At 58.5% G+C, this 11,421-nt stretch overlaps 1 protein-coding gene and 1 long non-coding RNA gene across 2 annotated transcripts in view; one reads left to right on the top strand and one right to left on the bottom strand.

Annotated features, from left to right (window-relative positions):
- C3 (complement C3) overlaps positions 1-10,128 on the top strand; it is a 29,872-nt gene extending 19,744 nt beyond the window's left edge. Inside the window, exons 27-41 of the mRNA XM_047530553.1 lie at positions 200-298; positions 970-1,126; positions 1,396-1,559; positions 3,173-3,331; positions 3,453-3,512; positions 4,063-4,153; positions 4,300-4,351; positions 6,134-6,221; positions 6,312-6,401; positions 7,915-8,020; positions 8,469-8,558; positions 8,747-8,827; positions 9,541-9,624; positions 9,710-9,845; positions 9,948-10,128. Coding sequence (XP_047386509.1) covers positions 200-298; positions 970-1,126; positions 1,396-1,559; positions 3,173-3,331; positions 3,453-3,512; positions 4,063-4,153; positions 4,300-4,351; positions 6,134-6,221; positions 6,312-6,401; positions 7,915-8,020; positions 8,469-8,558; positions 8,747-8,827; positions 9,541-9,624; positions 9,710-9,845; positions 9,948-10,089 — 1,599 coding nt within the window. The 3' untranslated portion in view covers positions 10,090-10,128. The remainder of the gene's footprint in view (positions 1-199; positions 299-969; positions 1,127-1,395; positions 1,560-3,172; positions 3,332-3,452; positions 3,513-4,062; positions 4,154-4,299; positions 4,352-6,133; positions 6,222-6,311; positions 6,402-7,914; positions 8,021-8,468; positions 8,559-8,746; positions 8,828-9,540; positions 9,625-9,709; positions 9,846-9,947) is intronic.
- LOC124968302 (uncharacterized) lies at positions 5,055-9,590 on the bottom strand. Its single transcript, XR_007105665.1, has 5 exons — positions 7,891-9,590; positions 7,321-7,396; positions 7,167-7,219; positions 6,936-7,047; positions 5,055-6,509 (listed from the first exon to the last, which is right to left on the bottom strand). It is a non-coding gene; the product is annotated as an uncharacterized LOC124968302 (long non-coding RNA).
- Positions 10,129-11,421: the final 1,293 nt, after the last annotated feature.

Here is an 11,421-nt window from a genome sequence, read left to right as displayed (position 1 = left end):
CTGGGGTCTGCTTTCCATCCACCCTGTACATCCACGGCCAGGGCCCTCCGTCGACACTGCAGAATGAATTGACCGCGTTAATCCACACGAGAGGGGCCGCCCTTGGGGAGGGGAGCCCCAGGAGGAGCCCCGCCCGGCCCAGGGCAGGACTGCCCTGCGTGGACACGTGGCGACTGCCCCTCTCTCTGCTCCTGCTCAGGGTGGCCTCCGCAACACCATGGAAGCCGACGCGTCCCTCACAGCCTTCGTCCTCATCGCCCTGCAGGAGGCTAAGGACATCTGCGAGGGGCAGGTCAACGTAAGTGCCCTCCTCCCGGCCACCTTCCCGGCTGCGGACCCCTCCTGGAGGGAGGTGCTGCCTGCGGGGGTCGCCAGCCCCCTCCTCCCGCCCTCCAGCAAATCACCCCCACTTACTACGGGTGGTCTTGGCCAGTGGCTGCATCTCTGGGGGATCACTGTTGTCATCTCTCGGGGTTTTGGGAGGTCAGTGAGTGGATGCCCCATGGGCCTGCGGGAAGTGTGGGCGATGGTGTTGGACTTGGAGGGAGGGGAGGAGCTCAGGGTGCCTGTGAGTCTGGCCTCCTCGCTTCTCCTGCCTGTTCAGAGCATCTTCTCCCTACACTTGATTCCGGGATGTCAATTGGCAGCTTGGCATTGGCCCCTTTGGGAGTATTTATACGGCCAGTCAGTGTAAACCCAGGCCCCCCAGCCCTCCACGGGAGGGCTCCTCAATAACCCTTCGCCAGCAGGCCGCCGGACGCTGGACAGTTCAGGCACATGGCAGGTGTTCTGCCACAAGGCGGCTCAGAGGTGGCTAGGATGTCTGAGAAACGCTCCAAAGCACGATCCAAGACAGAGGCCCAGGACAGACACCATCCAGATGCCTGGGAGTGGCGCCTGCAGGGTACTGACCAGCTGGCCGTGGTGACGATGTCCACCTGACCACAGTGCCCACCCTCTTTCTCACAGAGCCTGGGAGGCAGCATCTCCAAGGCAGGAGACTTTCTGGAATCCAGATACCGGAACCTGCAGAGGCCCTACACCGTGGCCATCGCTGGCTACGCCCTGGCCCAGCTGGGCAAGCTGGAAGGCCCCCTCCTGGAAAAATTTCTCAACACAGCCACAGGTGAGAGGCAGCCTCAAGGAGGGGAGGGGATGCACGACTAGGGTCGAAGGGAGGCCACCCTAGCTGGGACAGGTGGCTCTGAGGCCATCGTCACCGCAGACCACACAAGAAGGCCCTCGCCCCGCTCACTCCGGGGAGGTAGGGAGCACACGCCCAGGGAGGAGTCAGTGGCCTAGGAGCCCGCAGGCAGGAGCCGCCTCTGAGCTCCGCCCAGCCAGCCCCAGGCCGGCGGACAGTGAGCGTGGGGGCTGGGGGCGCCCTCCTTGCAGATAAGAACCGCTGGGAGGAGCCCGGCCAGCAGCTCTACAACGTGGAGGCCACGTCCTACGCCCTGCTGGCCCTGCTCCTGCTGAGAGACTTCGACTCCGTGCCTCCCGTGGCGCGCTGGCTCAACGAGCAGAGATACTACGGCGGCGGCTACGGCTCCACCCAGGCAAGCGGCCCTTCTGTCCCCCGAGCCAGGGGTCTGGAGGGGAGCAGAGCCCAGCTTCTCTGGGTTGCGCACCCCTCTGTGGGCTCCAGACTTCATGCTGGGTGCTCCAGGCCTCGTTCTGAGCCTCCTGCTTCCTCTGCTCTCCACACGGTGTCCTCAGGGCTCAGGTTCAGGACCACATTGGTGGGTCCTAGACCACAGCGCCAATTCCACCAGGCTCCCGAGGTCGCTCTCTCACAGGGGCTTCCAGACCATGTTCCCGGTTCCACCAGGCTCACAACCTTAGCCTGTCTCTCTGGTGGGTTCCAAAGCAGGTTCTCCCACACTCCGTGGCACCATCCAGACCTCTCTCCCTAGTGCCTTCTACACTACGGTTTCAGGAACTGCAGGATCCAGCAGCCCCAGGGTCCAGCTTGAGCCTCTTCTTCCTGGTGGGCTGTCCTCCACATTCCCAGTGTTGTGGTCTCAGTACCACTTTTGGATTCAGTGTCACCAGGCTCCAATGTGGTCCTTTATTTTTTCATGAGTGGGTTCGAGACACATTTCAGGGTCCCTAAGCCCTGGTCTGAGACTCTGTGCTCTGGATAGTCATGCCACATTCTCAAGGTTTCTAGACCTTCAGTCTTACATGGTGTTCATTGCTGTGACAAAACGCCTGAGAAAATCAACTTAGAGGAGAAGGTTTGTTTTGGCTCATGGTTTCAGAGGTTTCCATGTACAGTTGCTCGGCGCCATCACTGTGGGCTTGTGGTGAGGCAGACACCAGGGCGGCAAGCACGTGGCAGAGTAGAGCTGCTCATCTCATTGTGGCTGGAAGGCAGACAGAGGAAGGGACCAGATAAAGTCCCCAATGACCCACTTCCTTCAGCTAGGTTCCACCTACTACAGTTCCCCCAGGTTCCAGTAGTCCATCCAGCTGTGAGTCCTCTGGTGAGCTAATCCGCTGATGAGGTCCAAGCCCTCGGATCCCATTGCCGTCTCCAGCCCAGGTCTGCCTGTGCTGCATCTGGGCCAAGCCTTCAACACTTCATTTCCAACCACAGCACACCTGGGCTTTCTGGTGGATCTTAGACATGTCCTCAGTACCTTCGAGTCCTGGTCTAAGCCTCTGTATCTTGGGGTGTTCTAGAACATGGAACATGTCCTCGGTATCTGATGACCTCCAGTCTTTTTTTTGGTACTGGGGATTTAACCCAGGGGCGCCTAACCACTGAGCCACATTCCCAACCCTTTCTTATATTCTTTTTAGAGACAGGGTCTCACTAAGTTGCTTAGGGCCTCACTAAGTTGCCAAGGCTGGCATTGAACTTGTGATCCTCCTGTTTCAGCCTCCCAAGTCACTGGGATGATAGGCATGCACCCCAAGCCTGGCTTCCAATCTTAACTTCAGGTGCTGGGGGTTCAGGGCCACAGCCAACCAGCAAGTCCTGGTCTGAGCCTCTCAGACAGAGGGTTCTGGATGGGTGTTCCGTGCGCAGCACTCCCGGTTGCACCCTGCTCTCTGGGGCTCTGGGTCTGGTTTTCATGGCCTGACTCTGACCCCAACCCCTGCCTCCCCCACGGGTCCTGCCACCCCGGGCTCTCAGCTCACCTCCTTCTCTCATGGGTTCCAGGCCACCTTCATGGTGTTCCAAGCCCTGGCGCAGTACCAAGCGGACGTGCCTGACCACAAGGACCTGAACATGGAGGTGGCCATCCACCTGCCCAGCCGCAGCTCCCAGATCAAGCATCGCCTCCTCTGGGAATCCGGTAGCCTCCTGCGGTCAGAAGAGGTACCGCCACGCCCTGCTGCCCTCCGCCAGTCCTGCTGGGAAGCCGGCGGGAGGCAGATGGCTGTGGAAGTCCTCGGAGTCAGGGGAGGGCTGGCTCCTAGCGCCCTCTTCTCCCCTGCAGACCAAGCAGAACGAGGGTTTCACCTTGACGGCGAAGGGCAAAGGCCAAGGCACACTGTCGGTGAGGACTGGGGACCCACGCTGCTGAGCCACCTGCCCCGGCCCTCCCCTGCTCGGGACCCTCCACCTGCCTGGGCCCTGCACCTGCTCTGGGCCCTCCTCCACCTGCCCTGAGTCCTCCCCTGCTCATGACCCTCCACCTGCCCTGAGTCCTCCCCTCTCATGACCCTCCACCTGCCCTGAGTCCTCCCCTGCTCGTGACCCTCCACCTGCCCTGAGTCCTCCCCTGCTCGTGACCCTCCACCTGCCCTGAGTCCTCCCCTGCTTGTGACCCTCCACCTGCCCTGGGCCCTCCACCTGCCCTGGGCCCTCCACCTGCCTGGGTCCTGCACCTCCTCCACCTGCCCTGAGTCCTCCCCTGCTCATGACCCTCCACCTGCCCTGAGTCCTCCCCTGCTCATGACCCTCCACCTGCCTGGGCCCTCCACCTGCCTGGGCCCTCCCCTGCTCATGACCCTCCACCTGTCTGGACCCTCCACCTGCCTGGGGCCCTCTGCTGTCCTCAGCCATCTCAGGTCCCTTGAGACTTCGCCTCCCCTCCCATCTCACAGGTGGTGACAGTGTACCATGCCAAAGTCAAAGGCAAGGTCACCTGCAAGAATTTTGACCTCAGAGTCACCATAAAACCAGCCCCTGCAACAGGTGAAGGAGTGCGGGCCCTTCTGTTTGCTTCCCGTCCCTGACCACGGAGGGGGCAGGGGTGCTTGGTTGGGTGCTGCTCCTCTTCCTCCCCTCCTGCATCAGGACCCCGAGGGCCCTCCCCATCTCACTGTCTTCTGTGTTTCTAGCCAAAAAGCCCCAGGACGCCAAGAACAGCATGGTCCTTGCCATCTGTACCCGGTAAGAAGCCAGGTCCTCAGGGTTCCTCTTGGAGAACCCTCAGTCTTTAGCAAGATCTCCTATTTCTTGTTTTTATTTCATTTATTGTTTTGATTTTTATTTTTTGTGGTGCTGGGTGACCCCAGGGCCTCACACATGCTGAGCCCCAGCCCCAGCCCCAGCCAACAGTCTCCACGGTACCCAGGACTCTCTGGGTGTACTGTGCACTGGTCCTCAGCCTCTGCCTCAGTAGAGGCAGACAGCCCACCGCAGCAATGGGGAGGTCACAACCGCTCCATGACTTTTACGTTTTCTATCACAACACTGAAAACTATACTGTCAGTTCAGAAGACTTGGGGGGTGCAGCTGGCAGTAGGGCACTCACAGAGCATGCGTGGGGTCCTGGGTTTCATCCCCAACACCCCCCAAAATGGTATAGGAAATGAAAAATATAGTAAGACAAGGTTTTCTGTTTTTTTCTGGGTTCTGTAATTTAAAACATTTAGAACATTGCAAATAAAGGTGGCTTGCTTAGGGTTTTTTGCTTGCTTGTTTGGGGGGTACTAGGGATTGGACCCAGGATGCTGTACCGCTGAGTACATCCCCAGCCCTTTATTTTGTTAAAGTTGATTTTTTTTTTGGGGGGGGGGTGCTAGGGATCAGAACCCAGGGCCTTGTACTTACAAGGCAAGTACTCTACCAACTGAGCTATCTCCCCAGCCCCCTAAAGTTGATTTTGAGACAGGATCTGGCTAAGTTGCCAAGACTGGCCTTGAGCTTGTGATCCTCCTGCCTCGGCCTCCCAAGCAGCCGGGGTCACGGGCACGGCCAGCACGCCCGCCTTAGCTGTTTCTTGGTGAACACTGTTCTCCGCGTCTGGAGTAAGCCTTCTTCTGTTCCATCATGCCTCGCATGCTCCTTTCAGAGTTCAGATCCACTCCCATTTTATCCTTCCAGCTTTCAAAGCCATGCGGTTCCTCCAAGAGTCCCTTTCCCGTGAAGCTGATCCTTCGCAGCATTGCCTCCTCTGGGACACTGGCCTCCTTTCTGTCACTACCCCCTTCCTCACTCTTGCTGACTCCAATGGCAGCAGGGTCGACCTTCTCGGCATCTGCCAGCCTTCTGCTCTAGTTGGAATTCACTTCCAGCACCATCTTTTCATTTCTGTGCTGCCAGTTCATTTTTGTTGGCCAGTTCCCTCTTCTGAGGACCCATTTTGGTAAAGCGTCATGTGGGTTGATCAGGAGGAAAGAGAAGCAACACAGCTACATGCTTTGCTGTCTGTGCATGACTTGAATTATGGATGCTCAGTGATCAGTCACAGGCAGGCTTTCAAAGGAGTCCTGTGATCGATCATTGATTACCATTCTCACCTGTTATTTACGTAGTAATCTGTGGTTGACAAGCTAGCAACAAGGTTTGTACCGTGTGCAAGTATGATTATTGTATTGAGGTACTGTGATTTGAACCATGTCACTGGAGGTTATTTCCCTGAACCAGAGCAGCTGAGTCATACAAAGTAAGGGCTGCCCGTATTCTTGTCATTCTCAAGAAGAACTGAGGCACAGAAGGGTCAAGTAACTCATCCAATGTTACACAGAGCTGGGATCTGAACCCACGCAATTGGGTCCAGAATCTGAGATCTTCATGACCTTGCCCATTACACAGTTCCTTTTTTGCTTTTGGGGAAGTGCTTCCTAAAATTAAACATCTCTCTAGGATGCTGGGTGGGCATCAGAGGCCTCGAACCCTGATCAGGCACAGACCCCTGGGCTCCAACAACCTTCTCTCTGCCTTATCCAGGTACCTGGGAGAACAGGATGCCACAATGTCCATCCTGGATATATCCATGATGACAGGCTTCGTTCCTGACACAAATGACCTGGAACTGGTATGAAGGGATCAGGGGCTGGGATGGGGAAGAGGCTGCAGGGAGAGCCAGGCTCAAGGAGGGATCTTCACAAGCCCCACCCTTCCCCAGCTGAGCACCGGTGTGGACAGATACATCTCCAAGTACGAGCTGAACAAAGCCTTCTCCCACAAGAACACCCTCATCATCTACTTGGACAAGGTAAGCCTACAAGCTCCCCTGGGAGGCTTCCACAGACAGCTGGACCCCTATCTGGCTGCCCTTTTCTTCTGCCTTGACCTTTGTGCCCCAGGCTGGAGGAGACAGGGCCTGTGCAGGGAAGGCAGGAGAGAGAGCTTGTTCAAAGGATGGCCTTCTGCCCTGTGACCGCAGACGTTCCAACCTCATTTTCCACTGCATCCTGCCACTTCTGATCAGTTTTAACAACCACCCAAGAACTTCTTGCCGGTGTTTTAAGTGCTTGGTTGAGAGAGACCTAGCTTTGTTCCTCTGCATCTGCTTCTCTCTTATTTTCCCTCCCTCTGGAATTCTTCTGCTCACATCACCTCTACCAAGATTTTGGCTTTTCCCTCTCCCCTTCCTGTTTATTCCCATTCTCCTACCCCATGTCCTACCTGCTAACTCCCCGTACCCCCAGGGCCCCTCAACCCCACATTAGTCTTCATAAGTAAAATTAGTAACTGGTATAAACCCCTAAGAACATGAGACTCAACACAAGAGACTTGTATTTCTAACCTGTGTAAAGTTCATCTGGAGCCAGGCACAGTCGGTGGTATGTACCTGTAGTCCCATATATTCAGTAGGTGGAGGCAGGAAAGTCCCTTGAGTCCAAAAGTTGAAGTCCAACCTGGGCAACATAGCAAGACCCCATTGCAAAAAAATTTAAAATAAAGCCCAAAGGGTATGGGAGGCAAGGAAGGGGCCCTCTGCTCCATGCAGTTACTCAGGGATCCAAGCATCATCTACCTTGTGGCCATTAATCCCTAGGATGTTGGAGTCCTTTGCAGAATCCATTCTTTCTAGAAAAGACAGTTATGTATGGGATGTTTTTGTGGGTTCTGTCTTAGTTCATTTCATGTTGTAACAAAATACCTGGTGATGGATGAAGAAAAGAGCTTACTGAGCTCATAGTCTCAGAGACTGGAAATCCAAGATTGGTGGCCTCAACTGTTTGGCATCTGATGAGGGAGGGACTTCTGGCATCATGGTGGGAGCAAGTACAAGAGAAAGGTTACATGGTGGGAGCAGACATGAGAGAGCAAGTCCAGAAAGCCACATGCCCTTGATAACATCCCACTGTCATGGTAACCAATCTAAGCCCAGGAGACCTGGTCTACTCCTGCAAGATAAGCACTGATCCCTTCCGAGAGTCATGCCCTGTGACCTAATTATCTCCCTTAAAGGCCCCTCTACCTCAATACCCTCACACTGGGGAACTAGGCCCCCACATGCATTTGGAAGGGGGAAAGCCACTTCCCAACCATCGAAAGCATGTCAGCAACCAATCATCAGAGCTCAGTCCCCTGGCCACGCCCAGCTGCAAGGGGGGCTGAGAGAAGAGAATGGGCCTGCCAAACTGCTCAGCTACTTCCTCTCTCCCCACTGCCTGTGAACCCTCATGATGCCTCAATCACCCCACCTCCGCCCGCTCAGGACCCTGTCCTGGACCCCTTCCAGGGCACCCACTGACCATCCTTCGCCTCCTTCCTCTCAGATCTCACACACGGAGGAAGACTGTCTGTCCTTCAAAGTTCACCAGTACTTCAACGTGGGGCTCCTCCAGCCCGGATCCGTCAAGGTCTACTCCTATTACAACCTGGGTGAGCCGCCAAGCTGGGCTGGGGCTCTCGGAGTCAGGGACTGAGGGTCGGGAGATGGATGGTTCCAGAGGCCTTCGGGCCCTGGGGGCCTGTGAGTTGGGGTTCCAGGAGTCCCGAGTCTGAGGGTCCCATGGATGTGTGAGCTGTCAGGGAGCTGAGGGTCCCAACAATTCACAAGTCGAGATTCTGAGAGTCCCAGGATCTGAGACTTAGGGATCTGAGGGCTGGGGAATGGAGGGTCCTGAGGATTTTCAGGTTGGAGGTTTGAAGTTCCTAGAGCCTGAGGGTCCCAAAGATCAGAAGGTCAGAGAGTCTCAGGAATTGAGGGTAGGGGCCTAGCAGCTGCAGGCCTGAGGGACTTGGGCGCTGGGAATCTGAGCCTGCCAGGCGTGGTCTCTGGGGTGGAGGTCTGTGCCTCTGAGCCCCTCGCCATCACCTCCCCCTGCAGAGGAGACCTGCACCCAGTTCTACCACCCGGAGAAGGAGGACGGAATGCTGAGCAAGCTGTGCCACAAGGACATGTGCCGCTGTGCTGAGGGTGGGTCCCTGGAGCCAGCCAGGGGTGGGCTGAGTGGGCCACACCCACCTGGACACCCCGCCCCATGGGGAGTCCCAAGGGGCCCTGAAGCCCAGCCCTGGGGATGCCAGGAAGGACAGGCCCTGGGGCCAGCCACAGCCCTGGGCAGCAAGTGGGGCTCACCCCGAGTCTCCACCCCCACCCTGCAGAGAACTGCTTCATGCAGCAGCAGGACGACGTCACCCTGAATGACCGGCTGGACAAGGCCTGCGAGCCCGGAGTGGACTATGGTGAGCGGGACGGAGCGGGCGTGAGGACGGTGGTCCTGCAGGCTGCGGGTGGCTTGCTGCGTGAGGATGTGTGGTGGGGGCCGTGGTCTTGTGGGGAACCATGGTCACCATGGCCGAGTGTGAAGAAGGTGGGCGTGAGGCCTCTGCTCAGCGAGGTGTGAGGCTGTGGATGTAGATGGCTGAGCATGGGAGTAGCTGTGGCTGGCTGCCACTGTGTATGGCTGCCTGTGACAGGGGTGACAGTGGACGGGAGTAGCTGTCAAGGTGTATGGGACTGAGGTTTGAGCTGTGCGAGGCTTTGGTTGTGGACGACAGGGAGCTGGAGTAGCTGGAGTTCTGGACGTGGCTGGCGTCTTGGGCGGCTGCAGCTGCGGGCACACTTGTGTGGGGGCTGCCAGAGGGCAAGCTGCACTTGGCCATGGCTGGACAAGACTGTGCTGTGGACAGCTGTGCATCTGAGCAGCCGACCTTGTGTGTGTGACTCCCCGTGTGGGCGGCTGGAATTGCGCATGACTGTGGGATGGTGACTGAGTGACCACGTGTGATTGTATGTTCCCAGGAGGGCGCACTGCCCGGTGCCGGGCCGAGATCCCTCCGTCTCCGTGTGGGGTGGGGAGGCAGCCACACCTGCCCAGGTGCATGTGCAGGTGAAGGTGCCCCCCACCCCGTCCATGGTCAACCGGCCCATGACCCACGCTGCCCCTCCTCCACAGTGTACAAGACCAAGCTGGTCAGGTCGGAGCTGTCGGAGGACTTTGACGAGTACATAATGGTCATCGAGCAGACCATCAAGTCAGGTCAGCCGAGCGCCCCAGCTGTCTGTCTGCACCGCCCCTCCCCACCTCCTTTCCCGCCGCCCAGCTTCCCGTCCCTCCACTCCAGGCTCCGATGAGGTGCAGGCTGGGCAGGAGCGCAGGTTCATCAGCCACATCAAGTGCAGAGAGGCGCTGAAGCTGGAGCAAGGCAAACACTACCTCGTGTGGGGTCTCTCCTCCGACCTCTGGGGAGAAAAACCCAAGTGAGTGCCTGCCCTGCGCCTGCGCCGCCGTCCCGCCCCCGCGCGCCCCCGCGAGCCCCCACCGCCCCGCGCGCCCCTGCTGACCTGCCGCCCCTCCCCCAGCACCAGTTACATCATCGGCAAGGACACCTGGGTGGAGCTTTGGCCGGAGGCGGAGGAATGCCAGGATGAGGAGAACCAGAAGCGGTGCCAGGACCTGGGCGCCTTCGCCGAGAGCATGGTGGTCTTCGGCTGCCCCAACTGACCTGGCGGCACGCCCTCCAATAAAGCTTCGGTTGTATGCCGTGGCCTCCCCAAGTCTGGAGTCCTTTGCTAGAGGAAAGAGGCACCTGGGATCCCACCTGAACCGCGCGCACCCTGTTCCCCACTTCCTTCCCGCCGGGGTTCACCTGCAGCCGCGCCTGCCTCCCCTGCGCCTCGCCTGAAGTACGCCCCCTCCCACCTGCACCTCGGCTCCATCCTGCCCGAATGCCCACCTCCACCCTCACCTGCACCTCAGTTCCATCCTGCTTGAATGCCCACCTCCACCCTCACTGGCAGCTGGCTGCCCCTTCACCGGTCCTCGCCTGTGTCTTACCAGTACCCGCTGCTGAATCCTACCTGGGCTCACGCACCCCGAACCATGCCCACCAGCACCCTGTTGACGTGCCTCGCCTGGCCCACCCGCACATTTCTATCCAAGCTCACCTGTATCTTTACCTTGGCAACGCCCACCTGTTTCCCACCTGTCTTTCTACCCGCATCGTCCTGCAGGTGCATTTGCTCCGCGCCCCTCTGGGTCCTTGGGTTCTTACCGTCATCCTCACCTACATCCTCTGCCTCACATCACCTTCCAGGCACACTTTCCGCTGCATCTTTACCTGTTCTTCACCAGCACCACAGGCCCGGTCCTTCTCTGCCGCTCACCCTCGTCCTTACCTGCACCCTGACCTGCGTGCTCACCTGTTATCCTAGGTGTCCCGTTTGCCCTTTGGGGCAGCGCCTCACTCCACTTCCTGTCTCGCTGGGCTGGCACTCGCCCTGCGCCAGGTCACCCCACCTCGCGGCCGCTCAGTAGAGGGCCGCTGAGGGCCGCAGGAACAGGCCAGCAAAGGCTTCCGTAGATGTGCCCGCCGCGTGCCGAGAGGGGGCGGTCAGCGTCTGCTGGCGGGTGGGCGGCCTGGGAGGTGTTTCCGACTGGGAGGGAAGATGTGAGTCAGCATTGGGGAGGGAGTGTGGGGGCCGCTGAGGTCACAGCCTGGCCAGCGCTGTTGGGAGCAGCAGCTGCAGCGGGCGGGTGGGGTGGCTCACCGCAGGAGCCTCTTCCTACTGCACGCCTGGCCCCTTGGAATTTGAAATCTGGGAGGCGGGGATCCAGGCGTCCAGCGGGGAAAGAGGGCATCTGCGGAAGCCCCTCTGTGCCTGGAAACAAGGTGCACAGCCCCTCCCGCTGAGAACTCCAAGTCCCCAAGGCCCCACCTCCCAAACCAGGAATATGGGGGATACCAAGTCACAGCCCCCACCCACTTCCTGCTGCCCCCAAATGCCAGAGGACCTCAGGGGAGGTCCCTAGTGCCCTATTACTCCCTGGGTCCCC

This window comes from Sciurus carolinensis, chromosome 17, assembly GCF_902686445.1.
Source record: "Sciurus carolinensis chromosome 17, mSciCar1.2, whole genome shotgun sequence".
Lineage (NCBI taxonomy): Eukaryota > Metazoa > Chordata > Mammalia > Rodentia > Sciuridae > Sciurus > Sciurus carolinensis.
The sequence above is the reverse complement of the archived record's forward strand: the minus strand, read 5'-3'. Positions and strand labels throughout refer to the sequence as shown.